Genomic DNA, 17,556 nt, shown 5'->3' with positions numbered 1-17,556 from the left:
TAATTAGTATGACATCACCCCAGCCACACCAGCATTCTGTGAAAACTCGCTCTACATGTGTGTTTCTGATCAGGCTTTTATTATATCCAGCCAAAAACAGCCAGGTGCTGATCCAGAACGACAGGGCTAAAAATACCTTCGCGCTGTGCAAAGCATCGAATTGTGTAAAACCAAGGCCACTTTTGGCTGTTTTCAAACCAACTACAATGCATCCACATGCTCGCAAATGTTACATGTTTTAAAGAAATGTTTTCACAGAGGAGGACACCTACTGTGGCATTGTCATGTTGAGAATTTAATCTGTGCAACATGTCACCGTTTGTCATTTGTTTCAGCTTGTGCGATGGCCTGTTTTAACTTCGTTTTTCTCCCCTTCATTTCCCATTAAAGGGGGAAAATGTGATGAATCCTAGAATCCTAAAAGACTAGCTCTTCAGTGTTTTTACATCAACATAAACTCTGTGCATGTGAGACTTGTCAGCGTGATGCTTATCCTCCCTGTTCTGCGGGGAGGAGAGTGCTCTGGCAAAATAACATGTTCAAGCAACAAACACCTCCGCAGCCACTTTGTCTCTGCATCTCGTGCAGCTCTACAGTGCAGAGAATCCTATGCCTTGTGGTGCACAGTGAGTTGAAGTAATTCCCCGGGTATAATGATGTCTAGGGTGCATCACCTGGTATGTCTGATCTGCACACATCTGGTGTCCATGTGATTAAAACCTCCCAGTGCATGAGATTAAAATGGCTACTCAAGGACAAGCTTTGCCATATGCATAAGGCTGGCCCTATGGGAGACAAAATCAGTGTGTGCGTCTTTGCACGTGTGAAAGAAGTGGAAGTGGAAAGGGGCAGGGTGTGCTTCACCTACTAATCCAATGTGTGTTGTCTTTGATGTGTGAGTCTTGGTGTGTAGTGGTGTGATGGTAAAGAGAATCAATTTAACTGCCTGAGAGTTGGTACGTTTCTCTCTCTCTCTCTCTCTCGCTCACTCACTCACTCACTCTCACACACACACACATTCAATACACCCGTATAATATACAGGTGTGGTCAGGACCTCTCTCTTTTCCAAACAGTGTTTAATTTAAATTAGAAACCTAAATGGAAGGAGATGTTTTCTTAAGCTGTGAAATCTGTATCCAAAGCGTAATTACTGTGTAACAGTGTCCTCTTAACAAGTTTCCTTTTACCTTAATGAATCCCTATTCAGGTATTGACACTATTGATTATCCACCATCTCCAAGAATAAAAACACAGAACAAGCTCTTTTTAACAGTGCAGGGTTTTGTTCATCACCCTTATTAGTACAATAAATCCATATTTAACATTGGGTTGTCTTACATTAATTACGTGTGTCAGTGCTCCAAAGAATATTAGTTGTAATTGCACTTTAAGCTTTGAGCTACTTCAGCATTATGGAGATTGAGTCGTGGTGTATTAGTCTTTGAGGCCCATCTTTAGAAATGGCCTGGTCCGTCTCTTTTCTATAATGAAGAAAAGTATTTGCAAAAGCTGCATTAAACAGAGCTATGATCAGTCGACCATTTCTATCTGCTTCTACCTTACCCTAGCTCTCGCTCGTAATACATATAATATATAGATGTGAATGTGAAGATGAGGTGTTGCGTAACACAAAGACACATACCATTACGATTAGAAAGCACTTATAAAAAGAACAATAGAATATGGATGGAAGGACTGTGATCCTCAGGAGAGCCAGAGTTGAGCACACCAGCCTCTTAAAGCTACAGTGAGCTGAGTACAACCATGGTGAAAGTGCAGCAGGTTTATTGTGAACATAATTATATGAGGTCCTTGGATATTGCTAAGCAAATGAGAAGCAAAGGTCTATTTGTGACACTCATCAGTGAGACATGCATGTTTGCTTTTGACACAAATACACATACAAGTCTCCAGGTAGCCTATATAGCAAACCTAACCCTAACCCACCCACACCATGTTTCAAGCTGCTCTAAACGCTAACCAATTAGTGGATTTAATTGCATATCCTGTCTCAGTAGGCCAACTGAGACTGTCCAGTAATGAGCGGGGGTACCGACCTGAGCCCCCTCACACTATCAGCAGGATCCTTTCCGGCCTGACCCTGAGAGGGGAGAATATGTAAGACCGTTCTGCCTGAGCTTGTGTTTTCAGCCTCCTACCTGCTTCCATGGACTTGTGGTTTGTGAACTCTGCCTCGGCTCGGGCTCCAGTGAATCTGCAGGACCTGACTCTGGGTTAATTGGAGGAGCTTGCATTCTCTGTAAACAGCATGCCCCAATCGTTGGGGTCATGTCCCCGTACAGCAGAGATGGGCAGACCCTCCGCCCTAGCCTCAGGCCTTCTGCCTGGTAATACTTTTGGTCTTCAGTTAAAAGGCTGCAGAGAGGAATTAATTTAAAAAGAGAGTGAGAGCTGATGGAGAGGATAGGAGAATAAACGGACAAAGGTTGCACATTGAATTCTATTGTCTACAGGGGGTTTCCTTTGCACAAATAATCTTTCTTTATTTCTTTTTCTTTTTTTACCTACCTCTAACATTGATTTGCTTTGTGTTTTTTTTCTATAGTTATCTGGGAGATGGAAGATTTCACCTGGAGTCAATCATGATCGCAAACCCAGACATCCCTGCTTACAGGTATAGTGAAGTAAAATGACATCATTTTATGACTAATATTTTAATTTCTCTTTACAAATATTGCCTTGTGGTCACACACACACATTACAGCTCTAATGATATTCACACAGTGTGGGATCAACTAATAACATGTATATGGAATAAGTACTCTGACAGCAAAAGTTGGTAAAAAATGAGAAAGCTAAACAAATATAATAATGAGATTAGCTAATAATATTCTCAAAACATATTTTATGCATAGAAAAGGTATTTTGTTAATGCTTAGTCACATTCAATAATCCCTTGCAGTCATGCTCATTCACCTTATTACAGTGTCATGATAACATTTTGTGAGGAGAACTTCTGTTTTGATGAGGTCTTGTTTGTATGCAAAGTGAAATTGTGTCGTTATAGACATATGCACTGCTGCATAGATCACAGGTCTCTCTCATAAACAAGATTCTAATCTCAAGTCAACTCCTTGTACCAGAGAAAAGGAGATTAGATGCTCAGAAATGCCTCCATTTTTCCTAAGATACACCAACGCTTGTCATACTTGATGGCTTTTCATGATTGGATTTTTTTTTCATCTTTTCTTGCATTCCTGTCCTGAAGATAGATACCTGAACAATAGTTGGTAAGATGTATAATATGGTCTTCTTATGCTTATACACACATTCCATTCACATAGGTGTTGCCTTTTCCTGTCCGTTTGTTCATAGATATGACCCCTACAGTAAAGTTTTCTCCCGGGAGTACTATGACCACGAAGCCATGCGTGCCTTAAGGCTCCAGGCAATTGACAAGGCCCGATCGGCCCAGAGATGGGGCCTGATCATGGGCACGCTGGGCCGGCAGGGCAGCCCCAAAGTCATGGAGGTGAGTGTCTGCGTCCTCATTTTGACAGTCTACATGTCCTGAGGCTATTTTTGCAATGGCTTGTAATATTTAGCAATGTGAAGTTCTCCGACAAGTGGTTTGGTGTCATGAAATACTGATAGGACAAGCAGCTGTCACACCGGGAGCTTGTTATTTACACATTTAGAATGATGCAGCCAAACAGCCGTAGAAAGTCCTATCCTTGATCTCGCTGTTGGCCTCATTCGCTGTTCAGGAGTTATTGCGAGGGATTTAGTTTGTAAGCATTTCCTTTTATCGATTTGACAATGTAAATCAGAGATACTCTTAAATCAATATTCAAAAGGTTAGAAAAACACTAGATAAAATCCATGCTTTTCCTCAGTGAAAGTTATTTTTCAAACAACTGACATTGGCCTTTTTCACGGCACAATCCGAGTACATTTGAAATGTGCAATTCCTTTTTACCACTTTATTTATTGTGCCTTATTTGTGCAATATTTCATATGTGCAATACCTTAACCTCTTTATTTATTTGTATATTGTGTATATCTCTTGCTTTTAGTTCTAATTTTAAATGTTTGCTGTTGGAGGATTAGTGAAGTAAGTTTTTCATTGTACAGTATGATTGTCTTTTATCTGTGCATATGACAATAAATATCTTGAATGATGTAATAATGCTGTGAAACTTATTCATAGAAACAATGTGTGTGTATACACTAATGCTGGTCCATTAGTGTGTTGAGTGAGAAACTCAAAGTCTTTGCAAGTACGAGCTATTATGCATTAGCATGCACACAAGTATGTCTGGCGGTACTAATTGATCGACCGAGAAGCTTTCTCTGGTCACTCTTAACTCACTGCTTCTCCTCCTGCTGCTTTCCCCTCCACTGCCCGTTCTCTTCATTTGTTCTCCGTCTTTTATATGCCCACTTTGTTTATTAGCTTTGCCTTTTTTCCATAATCATATCTGTAATTAGTATACATATTGCAGTATGGTAGAATGCATGGACATCTACCTGTAAAAGGTTTAAAACCACCCCACACCTCGGTTTTGTCAGTCAGCAAACATTCTTAGGCTTATTGGTGCATGTCTCCTGTTTGTCAATATCCAGAATTCAAAGAAGAAGTTAGCATTGATGTCAACCGGAGAGCGAAAAGTTTCAGCAGGAGTGGTAGGAGATGATGGATAAAAAAAAAAGAAGAAGGGAGATTTGAATAAAAGGACCCACCAACTCTCCCATAGTGATTTTGAGATTAAGAAGTAGTGTCAGATAACCCTTTAAGTAGAGGGACAGAACCATCTCTGATAAGAGCACAGATGTGGAAATGTTTCATAATACTCCCAAGTACAGTTGGTATCAGCAACTCTCATACCTTAATCTCACCAAAAGAAAATGTATGGGATGTCTTAACTTGTTTGGATGCCTTCTGCAGTCCTAAATGGCACTTCAGTCTAAGTACCAATGGCCAAAACTTCAAAGGTGGTGACAGCAAGAGAGAAGAGCTAAACAGTTTCATTTATTGAGTTATTGATGTTATATAGGGCCAGGTGTCTGTGCTTGTACCCAAGGGACCCAATCCAGGTCAATCTGAGGAAGTAAAGTGGGGCCAACTCTACATGGGCCTACTATCCTCCAGGGTGGTGTCGGGGTGCATCAAACAATGGACAAGCCCTTTTATTTGCCAGCAGGGGGTCATGGGAGTTTTTTCATAAAGTTAATGCATGTTTTATTGGCTGGAGTGTTTCTAATTGTGGCCTCAGGATGACGTGTGTGGCACTTCAAGAACAGAGTGAGAGTTGTGTCTTTATTCCCAGCAACAAGTAGAAGAAGTATGTTCTCGGTGGGAGTTGGACTCTGTTTTGCTTTGTTACCAACTCTGTGATCTTTATGGATAGAATCTATAGGTGCAACCAAGGCTCGAAGAGAGACCAGTTCTGTTGGCTTCGTCAGGTTGTTACCTCCAGTACTCAATTTAGTGTTTTACTGCTAAGTGTGAAGGGATTGAGAAAGTCAACATAACTCTGAGGATATGATACTGAAACACTGGATACTTACCTTTTAATATTTAATATGTAATATGAGATTGACAGTTGGATTGACTCTGTGTCAGCAATAATGTGGGCGTTGTGAAGAGGGAGTCTCAGGCGCAAGCGCTTGATCTCAACTACTGCCCTCTCCTACAGTTTGAGCTCTAAATAGAGACTGAATTAATGCGATTGTAGCGCCCAAACGGAGATTAAAACATCCGTAAGGTGCTCTGAAAAAATCCTGTTGAGATGGTTGGGCCTACTCATCCAGACAATTCCCACGTGGAAGAGTTGTGGCCAGAGCCATTTGGAAGGAGATCCAGAGGAAGCCCCAAAATATGCTGGAGGGATAAGACTTTTCATCTGAGAATGCCAGAAGGAGCTGGAGGACATAGCTGAGGAGACACATCTGTCTGCTACCTTTCTTAGCTTGCTGTCACCAACCTGTAGACTTAGGCAGCAGAACATGGACGGATGTATATATGAGGCTTCAGAGACTGAGAGCTGGATGTGATAGTCTGAGGATAATTAACAGCATTGGGTGGAAGTCATGGGCTTTGATATCTGTCATTTATCATTTGATATTGTTGAGTTTCACAACCCTAGAGAGAATTGTGTTTCATGTGTGGATTGCAAACCTCTCCATTGTTTCTTTTGTTTGATTTCTTTCCCTTCTTAGCACCTGGAGTCGAGGCTCCAGTCATTGGGAAAGTCCTTCACTCGAGTGCTCCTGTCCGAGATTTTCCCAGGCAAGCTGGATCTGATGCAAGATGTAGATGCGTGAGTATTAGGATGCACATATACATAAAACTCACACCAAAATGGTGCTATTCATTCAATCAGAACTGCTTGGCGTTGGCAGATGGAATACAATCAATGGACCGTATTCTCCTTGCATTGCAGAAGCTAGTCATTTTGGTTCATTCCCCCTTACGACAACTTCAATGCCTTTCAGCCTCCAATACATGAAACATTGGAGGCAAAGCTTCTTTTTTCCGAAGTGAAAAGGTTGCCATGTTATTTTTGTTACTGCAAAGACTTGAAGAGCCTCTTATACAGAGTACTTTTCCCTTTTTCAAATGCCAAGGCTTTCTGCATCCTTGAAGTTTGGATTACTTTCATTGTCTTCCTCACATCAATAGGACACTTATTCCTTTGGCGCATTGTTTTCTTTATTTGCAAATTCTTAACAAACTGCTGTGTTTCGTTATTATAAAGAATGGCTCATTTATCTTTCACATCATGGACCCTGGCAGAGCTATTATGATCAGTAGTCACCTAAAAGTTGCAATCAACAACATTTGAAATGTATTCTGTAAGCATCATTGCACACATAACTTGGGATTCAGCATAATTTGCAAGTGCACACTATTACAAGGAGCCTGACAAACAGTAGTCTAGAGTGTATAGCTTCATAAACACAATTGACATTCATGTCTTGGTGAGATTCCATTGTTTTGCCTTTGTAGCAAAAACTAATAGTCCAGCACAATGCACTTTGGATATATGTGAATGGTCTATTTAAGTGCTTACTTCTCCCTGTACTTTTGTACAAACTAGAACAAGAAATGGAAAAACATATTGGTCCATTTTTCTTAACTTCAGGCTCCTTTTATTTCATTTTAAACATCGTGAAAATATGTTGAAATCCTGAACCCAAGGAAAACCCATCACACTTAATCAATACTTACTCATTTCCTCGCATAGTTATTACATTATTGATGCACTTGTTGATCTTGTCTTTAGAGGGACAATGTCTAAGATGTGGGCAGAATATTTGTTTAAAACGTGTAAAAAAATGAAGAGAATGTGAAGAGGTAACAGTGTTGCCGTTATAACAAAGACGTCTGTGTATTGTGTTGCATGTTAAGAAGCTAGCCCTGCCCCGTCCTGTCTTGTAATACCACTTGTTCCTTGATAGGACGTAGTGAGTCAAAATGTTCCAGTTGCTGCGGTTTGGTCGAAATGTGCGTATTCTTGCCCTGCTGATGAATGTGAATTTAGATTGTATGGAACCAGTAGTAGAGGTGAAATGCTGCCCCCTATTTCTTTGAAACATGTGTCCATTGTCATATAATGATAATCACAGTGACCGAATCTGAACTATGCCCCGCCACTTAACGCTGTTATCCAGCCCAGCAACACTCATCATGGTATTTAAAAAAATGAACTTAAGTTTCTTCAATGACATATCAAGTGCTCAGACTTCAAGGTGCAGCATTTCCAATTTATCGGACGTCAAACCAGAGCAACAGAGGTGAAGATGGACAAGGGGTTAGTGAGACACTGATGTGCAACAGCTCCAATCACACTCACACAGGCACACACACACGATCCTCACACTCCCTCAGATTGGCCTCTCTCTGTGGAGTAATGAGAAGTGTGATATGTGAGGGAGGAGTGGGTGAGAGAAGGACAGAAGGTCTGAGAGAGAGAGATTGAGAGTGAGTTGGAGAGAGCGATGCAGAGGTAGTTGAGTGGGCTGTGTTTGGAAAGCAAGCGATCATGGTATAAGCAATTTTTTTTCTTTATTTTTTTTGACTCTCCTCTTCAGACTGACGTATGAGTGCAACTCCGAAATTATGTAAGTCAGGCACGATTCTCCCAACCAAAACAAACTCTCATTACAGACGAAAGCTTTTCAACAAGGTCTGTTTCAGTAGCATTTATGGTATTGATTTCAAGAAAACAAAAGTGTTTTCAATACGAAATGTGTGTACTGTATACCAGATAGAAATACACTATATACCTTTTATATAGAGTTGCCAGTAGGTACATCTAGCTAACTAACTAACTGCTTTTTAACAAATAGTTAGAGACTTTAATATTTAACTTATTTAATGTATATCAATCGTGGTGAACAAACTATTAGAAACACCTCTCACCAAACACCAAATCAACAGATTCAACATAAACTGTGATGACACACTACCTGAGAACACTTTTTTCAATATCTCACTTTGAGAGGTATAAAATGTTTTTGTACAAAACCCTTTTTTATGCCTCCTTTCCGGCGACAGCCATTATGTTTCGGGATTGGCCGTCTATCTGTACGTACGTCCAACCGTCTGTACCATTCTCGTGAACTCGATATCTCAGGACTTGGATTCAAGTGAATCCAAGTCCTGAGATATCGAGATAACTGCGAGGTGATGATTATAGTTTATTTTAACAATAGAAGACAACTTTCTTAAATGCGGTCCAAACATGAAACGGTCACCCAATTTCGGTCGATACCAAAAAAGCAGTGACGTTCAAATTCCAGCTCTATTGAAAACCATTGCATTTATTCAACATAATTGTACGTTGTCAATGTAAAAGAAAAAAGCTGTTGTTTGTTGTGTTCTTTAATGAGTCTAGGTAAGAGATGAAAGTGGAAATTTAAGGTTAATTTAGGAAGCTATGACTTACCGACAACACTATCATCATTAACCAGTATTTATTTAGAGTGTGATTAAACAACATAGAGTGGATCTCTTCTGTTTATATTTTAGCGTTTCTATATTCATCCGCTATTTTTGTTTGTTTTGCTTTTTGTTTATATTTCCCCCCCCCCCCCTCACATACCTAAATAGTCTGTAAGAACACAAGTATCCCACATTAAGCCGCAACAGACATTACAAACCACCAGGTGTGTGAATCTGGGTTGAATCCAACTGTGTTGATGGAGGAATAGAAGGAAATAGAGAGGGGGCGATTGAGAGATAGACGATGGGGTGGTACAGGAACGCATTAGTGCTCAACACAAGCCGAGACAGCGCACTGTACAGAGTCCACCTCCAGGCTCTCTCTGTCATTAGACACACACATACTTGCTCGTATAAAGAGAGAGACACCATTAGCATATGCTCTTAAGTGTGTAATTAGGCTGTCCCTAAGCAGGTTTTAAACTATTGTATAGATATCTGTACACCCCACACACTTATCTCGACTAGACTTCAAATGCCACCCAGTGAATTGCAGTCTTTCATCTTTCTGTTTGAATTTTAATTTTTGACTCCATTGACTTTGTTCTAATTCAATTAAGTTTGCCATTAAAGGTGAGCATTTTACCGCAGTACCTGGCATGGCATCATGCATTTTACTGAACTACACGATTCACTCAGTCTCTGTGCTAATATTAGGAAAGTCCCTTCTGGGTCCATGTGTCAATCAGCTCTCTGCTACTTAGGACGGATCCTCTCTGATTTCCCTTTCATGCTTTCTGTCTTGCTTTCCCTCTCAGACCCTCCTCTGAAGCCTCAAAGATTTAGTGTCAAATTTAGAGAGTTGGTTTGCTTTATTAAGCACCCTCCCTCTCTTAAGCACCCCCCGTGTTCTTTCAACTCATTCCACACGCATACACACGTCTGCTCCCATACATGTCCATTCAAAATGCAAATTGTCACTCTCCCGTTATAATTTGTTCATAGTTTTTTTCCCCGGCTAAGGCGGTATTGATACATGTGCAGAGTTAGGCTACGTAAAGGGCTCCGGTTATGAATAGCAGCTGATGGACTCTACATCTCAACTCAGAAAACTTAGGTCTCACGAGATTGGTGCAAAAAGCTCTGACTCAGTTGGCTCTCAAATTAGGAGGATGAATAAGAATTCACACTTTGGGGGGAGACTTTACTTTTTTTCTTTTTCTCAAGTCTTATTTGAAGATGAGAAAATGGCATGCGTTTGCCCAGGGGGGGGTGGAACATTTCTGTGACAGAAAGCAGAGGAGAGCGAGAGTCAACGGTGCAATCAATTCTGCAGTTGAGAAATTGCGTGAAAGTTAGAAAATGAAGAATAGACAGATGGGGGTTTTGACGCAGTAGCGTGCACATGAAAGTATTGAAGCGTATTTCAAGTGTTTTTGCTGCTGCACTCGTCTGTACTCCCTTTGCTTGAATGTCAAACAGGTGTATTCCTTTTGACATTTACCTAGCTCTAACGTTATCTCCGGGGCTTTTATATGAACTGTGATCAATTTCATATTCGTCAATATTTCTGATGGACCTCCATCATTAGGATTAGGGACGAGGGAGGATGCGCTCCCGCAGTGGAGATGCAGCTGTGGATAGCATTGATCTGTGAAAGCTAACCCCCGTAGCCCCGGCCGCTTCTCTCCGTCTCCATTTTCCCATTGTTCATTTTTCCCTCCAGCTGTTTACATCCACGTCCTCCTCATCCCTCTCTCATGCATTTTCCAGAGTAAACACTTTTTCTCCCTGCCAATCTTCCTCCTCTCATCTGCCTCTGTTCTCTTCTCTTCTCTTCTCGCTTGTGCCTTTTCAACCCCCCTCCCTCTGTTTTTCGTCTTCATTGCTCTTGCCCCCTATTGCTGTTTATCTGTGTCCTTCTCTCTCTCTTTTTCCTCACCCCATCTCTCTCATACATATCCCCCCCCACCACCACCCTGTCTGCCAGCTATGTAGGCTACCTCCGTGGAGACCGGGCTGGTGCTGCTTTTTTATTCACACTCACCTAACCCCTCCCGCTTGTCTTTCACTGCTTTTCTTCTCTTTTTACCTCTGTTCACTTTTTTCCCTGTTTTTCTGTTTATGCCTCCTGCAACCAGTCGACACCCCCCCCCCCCCCCCCATACTCCTCCTCCTCCACCACCACACCTTCCTCCCTCTTTCTCTTTCAGCCTCCCCTTTTTACTGGTTGGCTATGCATTCAGACTGTGTAGCGTGGCTGTCTTTAGAGCTTTTGCAAATCAGGACAGATCTCTCCAACAGATGCTAGAGATCAGGTGGAGGGAGGCTCCCTGCACAACCCGTTGCATCACGTATCCACATGCAGCGTGCAGTCGCAGATGTGCCCTGCCTCTCTAATAGGATCCTGGTCTCTCGCCCCTCTCTGACTGCTTCTGTTTTACACGCACGTTTGCACTCACTCATGAATGTACATTTGAGAACAAATTTGCACCTTTTCTGCCCACAGGTGGATCCAGATCGCTTGTCCACGCCTTTCTATCGACTGGGGCACAGCCTTTTCTAAGCCCCTGCTGTCTCCATATGAGGTAAACAACATGCTCCTTATAGTCTCTCAGCAAGATCACATATGTCACTCACTTATCAGAGGAGACTCATGCATTGCACACACGCACACAAACCCTCCTGCCAGTACACAGACCACCTGACAGATGTCCTGCTGAAGCTTTCATCAAAGCACAGAAGATAAGGGAACTACTACAATGTTAAGTACAGGGATGTGAATTTGTATAGGACTTATCAAGGCCTTCTTGTGATGAGGAATTGCGCCTACTCCTCTCCCTCCTTCTTTCACTCCCTCTATCCCTGCTATAAAACACTCAACCACACACATAAAACAGCATCAGCAGAAGACTAGCCCCCCCTACTGGCCATAGGACCACACAGCCCCCCCCCACCACCACCACCGCTGCAGCTGTCTTGTTTTTCTAAAGGGAGAGAGATAGATCGGACAGCAACCCATAAAGATCCATTTCAAAGCGAGCGTTTGTTAGTGTGCTGCTGCAGCTGGTGTAGCCACTTTGTGATGGGTTTGGCAGTTATGTGCCATTATGTGACTTGGCTGGTTAGCGTTTGATTATTCATTAATGTAATGATTTTCCTCAAAGATATGCTACTGATTTGAATCCTTGTGAAATGGCTGCGAGGGGAATTGCTCTCTTGAATATTGGAATGTGATTTGAAATGGTTGCTGTTTTCCTCCGACTGCACATCTTTGTGCTGCACCTACGATTCAGAATGAGGCCATAAAGAACAATGATAGCATTCACCTTAGAAGAAAAAGTGATGATTATCGTGTTGTTTTTATTCTCACTGAGATCTATAATGTTGCCTGCGAACTCTGTAATTCACCCAGCTGTAATGAGGAAAGCGGCAATCGGTTTTCTTAAACCTTTTTTTTGTGAGAGCTCACTTTTCTCTTCCCTCAAGCTATTTGGTGACGATGTCTGTGCATTTAAATAATGTGCAGCTGCACTTGTGACCGTGTGCTTGTGTGCAGTTGTGATAATTCTTAATTCACCCCTTTCTCTATACCTTATGAGTGTTATACAGTTGTGCTTCTCACTGTGGCATTTCCAATGACGATGAAGAGGGAACGAGATGGGAGGGTGGAGTGAGCAAGGAGAGGGGTGGAGGGTGGGGGGCAGCAGCATTTATTTTCAGTGTGTCTCATGTTATATTTATAGTCAATAAGACACACTTGGCTCTTCTGTCAGAGCAGGGATTAGCAAGAGAAGCTAGCTTCCACAGAGAGAGGCAGTTGGTGTGAGAGGGGAGAGGAGGAGAGCAGTGGGTAATAGCTAAAGAAATGAGAGGCGGGTGGAAGAAGGGCAGAGGAGGGAAGAAAAACTAGCAGGAGGATGTTTGGGGAAAGGGCAAAGAAATAAGACGATGAAAGATGTATCTTTACATGTATCTACTGTATACAGTTTGTTTAGGAGGAAACACTTGGGAATTTACCTGAGCCACTTTTAATAGTTCGTTATGAAGGAAGTTGTGTTATTTTGTTGTTATACCTGAATAAAATAGATATATGTTAAATGTTTTCCTTTTTATATAAACATATATACATAGTGTGCAGCAAAGTATCAATGTTACACTTTAAAAACATTGTCTCTCTCTACTGCTGTTGCTTTTATCCTGTTATTTTTGGTTCATATGAAGATATGAAAAACATGTTTAAGGGCAAGAGTTTTGTTCTTGTTTCTATTTAAAGATGCAGTCAGGATGTAGGAGAACACCACCTTGTCAGTGATGGTTCACACCATGCTCACAATATACACTACAAGCTGTGTAACAGTGATGAATTGTGTCCCACGAGAATAGAGATTTCATCACTTTCAAGCTGCATTTTTATGTTTCCTTTGAACTAAACTCTGTAATGCGTCAAATGACTCATCATATTTCCATACATCTTTGAAATGATCCCAAATTGTACAAAGCTGAAGATGGGTCTCGGCATCTAACCAGCCTGAAAGATGAATGAGAAGTAGGAAGAATTAATAAATAAACAATCAAACGATTTGTCCTTTCATTCAGCAAGCTTGTTTATTCATCTGTTCAGTCATTCAGCTGCTCCTTCTTTCATTTAGAATCAATATTCACAGAGACTTGTCTTCCATATGGAGCAGTCGGTACTTATGTCACTGCATTGTCATGCCTGTGCTGCTGTTGCTCCCCTCTAACAGCTGTTGTGTCGTGCAGTGCAGCTGCATAGGGATAACATGACAACTCTGCCTGTTATCCAAGCTTAATATTCTGACACCTGTCTTGTCTGTTGTGACTACTCATCACTGTGTGGTTTCCTGCAGCTGCTTTGCCCAAAAACTGCAAATACACTCCTAGATAAGGAGGGGGGGAAAACAGCAGAATCGTATAACGTCATCCAAGAGGTTTGCACTTTTATTTTATCGAGCTTGTTGTTGTTTTGTTTTTACAGTTTTTGTTATTATCTTTCTCACTATCTCTCAGGCAGCTGTGGCTCTACAGGAGGCTCCCTGGAAGGAAGTCTACCCCATGGATTTCTACTCCAATCAGAGCCTGGGACCGTGGGCGCCCAACCACCCTGACAACCAACCTGTGCGGCCCACGCGCAGACAGACTCAGGTGAGCAGGGGTGGGAGATAAAAGAGTGACAGAGGAAAATAGAGCAGGGGAGGGAGAAGGAGAGCGCCACTGTGTTCAGCATGTGTTTGAAGACTTTTAGTAATATGTCACCACACTGACACCCAGTGGCAAAATGACAACAGGACATGTATCTGGACACATCTCTTAAAGGCGTGGTTGTGACCTTGACCTTGATGTTTATCATAAATGTTCTCATTTATTAAAAGAAAAGCTAGATATGCTGTTAATTGCTTCTGTGTGAATACACCCTGCAGAAGCAATCTTGCCCCATATTACCAATAATCTGTCTGAGGTAGGTACTGTCACTATTCCAAGTGTTAATGCTATCCCTCTGCCTGCCTGCAGAAACAAGGCTCAGAGCCAATCCTTCCTACCAAGCAGTGTATGCCGAACCAGTGCGCCCCCTGTGGCTGTCAAGGGGAATGACACATGTCGTCCAGCTCCATCTTTGACTTGCCTCGTGCCTGCCAGTGCTTCTGCCTCTGCTAATGGCTGGACACAGAAAAGGAGAGTGGGTATTTGTCCAGACAGCGAGCAGAGCTAAAGTCAGAGGAGCCCTCAGCCGCTCCTCGAATGGATTACCATCCATAAATAATCCCTAATTTTACAGCACAGCAGATCAAACCAAATTCATTGCTCTTATTCACGTTTTCTGCACGTGTCCTGAGCTCAAAATGCAAGCGACCGAGAGTAAAGCTTGTGCGTTTGAGGTCATGCTTGTTCATGTGAGTCACATTCCCATGAAGAAGCTCCTCTCTGCTGTGGTAAGAGAGAAATGTTTCCTGCAGCAGGAAATGTGTGGGCCTCTGGGCTTTTGTGATCGTTAGAGAGAACACGCAAGATGACCTTGAGTATGTTATATGGAATGAAAGTGTTAATGTGAGTGGATGTAGTTAAACACAATCCATGCTTCCTTGTATAAAGCGCTGTATGTATGTAAGCACTTCAAATGAGTTTCCCTTCATATGTCTATGACTGTCTGGACAGTGATAGCCATGTTGTATGTTGTATGTCTACTGAAAATGTGATGACATAACCTTGTTTCTCTGTCTTGCCTTTTTTTTGTCAAACTCTGAAACAATAAATCAGAACTATATCCTTGCTTCTTGTGTGAGTGTTTTTGATAAACGCAGTGCCATGCTGAAGCGATGGGTTTGTTTTTAAGCCTGTGCACTGCTAGTCACAACTGCTGATTCTCCACCCTCATTATTTATTAATGGAGGAGTCTGTCAATAAATAAATAAACCCTCTATTGCTATTTGGCTGCAGCAGAAAGTGATTGACAGCAGCGCTCCAGGGGTCCAGATGATCCCGAGAACTTGTAAATCTTCCCCAGATTGCAGCACATTTTCTCAGGTGGGTATGATCTTCTGTGAGTTTTGTTATTTGCCTACAACGAGGCTTCTCTAGTCAGACCCTCCCTCTACTTTCCAACATCGTATCTCCTTGGCAACAGAGGCCAGTGTGATGCAGCCCGTCCCGCCAGATGTCTTTCTCATGATGTGTCTCACATGCCGCACTAGTAGCTGTTATTTTGAAGTGTTCAGTGTGTGTGTGTGTGTGTGTGTGTGTGTGTGTGTGTGTGTGTGTGTGTGTGTGTGTGTGTGTGTGTGAGATGCGGCCAATAATAAATTATTGGGCGGTAGAGCTCACTCGCAGTAGATGTTTGATTTATTTTTGGTGCTCTCTATCAGGGGGAAAGAGGGAAAAAGTTTAATAAATCCTCTTCTATCTGCATCTAAAGTGTTTAAGATTTGTTTTGCTTTAAATATTAATTACATTTTTGATTTGAACATCAGTAAAAGAGGATGTGTTTCAAAAAATGTTTTAGCCTGCAAGACAAACACACTTTGTGTGACAGGTTTAGAATTTAAACTATTTTAGAAAAAGATGGAACTAATGGGTATTTAAATATCGTAAATGAAATCAAACAGGGCTCTTATTACATCGCTAACAATATTGGACAACACTGGACACTTTGATGTATGCATACCACTGTATAATGTTTTTGAAACTAATATGATCTTATCTGTACTGTGTAATGTGTGAAAATAAATTAAAATTGTTGACATAAATGTTATTGGTATTTCTTTTTCGTAGAACATTCATAATAATGTATTATGTAATGAAGATCAAATTGAATATATTCAGTTTCTGTGTGTAAATATTATCCTCGCTCTCATTCTTATTACTTATTGTTTATTTGGATCCCCATAGATTGTGACCTAGCCAATAAGCACTCTTCCATAGATCCATGTTGAAAAATCACAATGCAATTTACAATTGTTTACCATTACACAACATTCAATAATAAATAAACATATGGCATACAACACCTTAAAGAAATGATTGACCAGCAAAGCATGAAAAAAATCCTCTTAATTCCATACTTCAAAGAATATTATCTACTACCAATTATGCAGGTCTATCGTCAACAATAACATCTTTAATTGCTTCTTTAAACCGGTTAGAAAATGGCTCTGTTTTGTTTGTCATTGCAGAGAGTCCATTGCTGAGGTTGTGTAATGTGACCCAGCCTCACCAACCTGTCAACATGCTGCAGTGTTTGTTCTTGTTTTAACAATGAACACTTAAGTGTTCTAGCTAACCCTGCCTGTGGGGAGGGAGGGGGGGAGGGGTGGTGGTGTTGCACCAAACCTTCTAAACTCAATAAAAGTGAATTTCTGAGCAGATGGATGGAACTATTTCAAAACATATTGTGGTTACTTGATACGGCTCATGGAAGCAAACTACGAGAGTTGTACCAGAAAGTTAACGCGGCTCTGACTCCACAGAGCTGTTTTAGACCGATGCTGTGTGAGTAATGTAAACCCCAGTAGTGTCTCGCCTCTCAGATTCATTACCAGCTACAGTATGTCGACCGTTGAGGTACCACTAGGTGGCACTGTGTGCATAGCTTATTTACAGTCCTGTAAGGCATTCAAGTCACACACTTTTCACTGTGGAAAGGCTGTGCTGGGCATGGCAGAGTGAGAGTGCTAGTTGGCAGGGCACAAGAACCCAGTGAATGTCTGTAACTGGTGTGCACAATTTTTTCCAGATGTGGTAAGAATTTGATTCCACGCTCTTTCATCCTCCTTGGCATCCCTTCTCTCCTGCACCCTGCCTGCTCTCAATGTGTTTGCCATCAGCCCCCAGTTTCTTGTCCAGAGGGCACAGTTCAGCACAGAGAATTTGTGACATGTTTATTATGATTCTGCAGAGGGCGCAGGTTTGAGCGTGTACTTTACGCAACAGGTGCTCGGTCACGCATTGCCTACGGTGATATCCATATACCCTGACTGCAGCTGGTTGCCATTGGGGCTCCATCACTTGTTTGCGTATCCTAGAGCAGTAAGCTGTTATATGACTCAAAACCCCATCTGCTAATGCACCCTCAACAACCACACATCATCCGGTATCCAGAGGCGTTAATTGACATTTTCAGTAACTGAA

At 41.7% G+C, this 17,556-nt stretch overlaps 1 protein-coding gene across 1 annotated transcript in view; it reads left to right on the top strand.

The window, feature by feature from the left end:
• Positions 1–16,180, top strand: part of dph1 (diphthamide biosynthesis 1) — a 60,144-nt gene extending 43,964 nt beyond the window's left edge. The window contains 6 exon segments of the mRNA XM_029446283.1: positions 2,569–2,637; positions 3,339–3,495; positions 6,186–6,286; positions 11,423–11,501; positions 13,945–14,079; positions 14,446–16,180. Coding sequence (XP_029302143.1) covers positions 2,569–2,637; positions 3,339–3,495; positions 6,186–6,286; positions 11,423–11,501; positions 13,945–14,079; positions 14,446–14,526 — 622 coding nt within the window. The 3' untranslated portion in view covers positions 14,527–16,180.
• The last annotated feature ends 1,376 nt before the right edge of the window (positions 16,181–17,556 follow it).

This window comes from Cottoperca gobio, chromosome 13, assembly GCF_900634415.1.
Source record: "Cottoperca gobio chromosome 13, fCotGob3.1, whole genome shotgun sequence".
Taxonomy (NCBI): domain Eukaryota; kingdom Metazoa; phylum Chordata; class Actinopteri; order Perciformes; family Bovichtidae; genus Cottoperca; species Cottoperca gobio.
The sequence above is the reverse complement of the archived record's forward strand: the minus strand, read 5'-3'. Positions and strand labels throughout refer to the sequence as shown.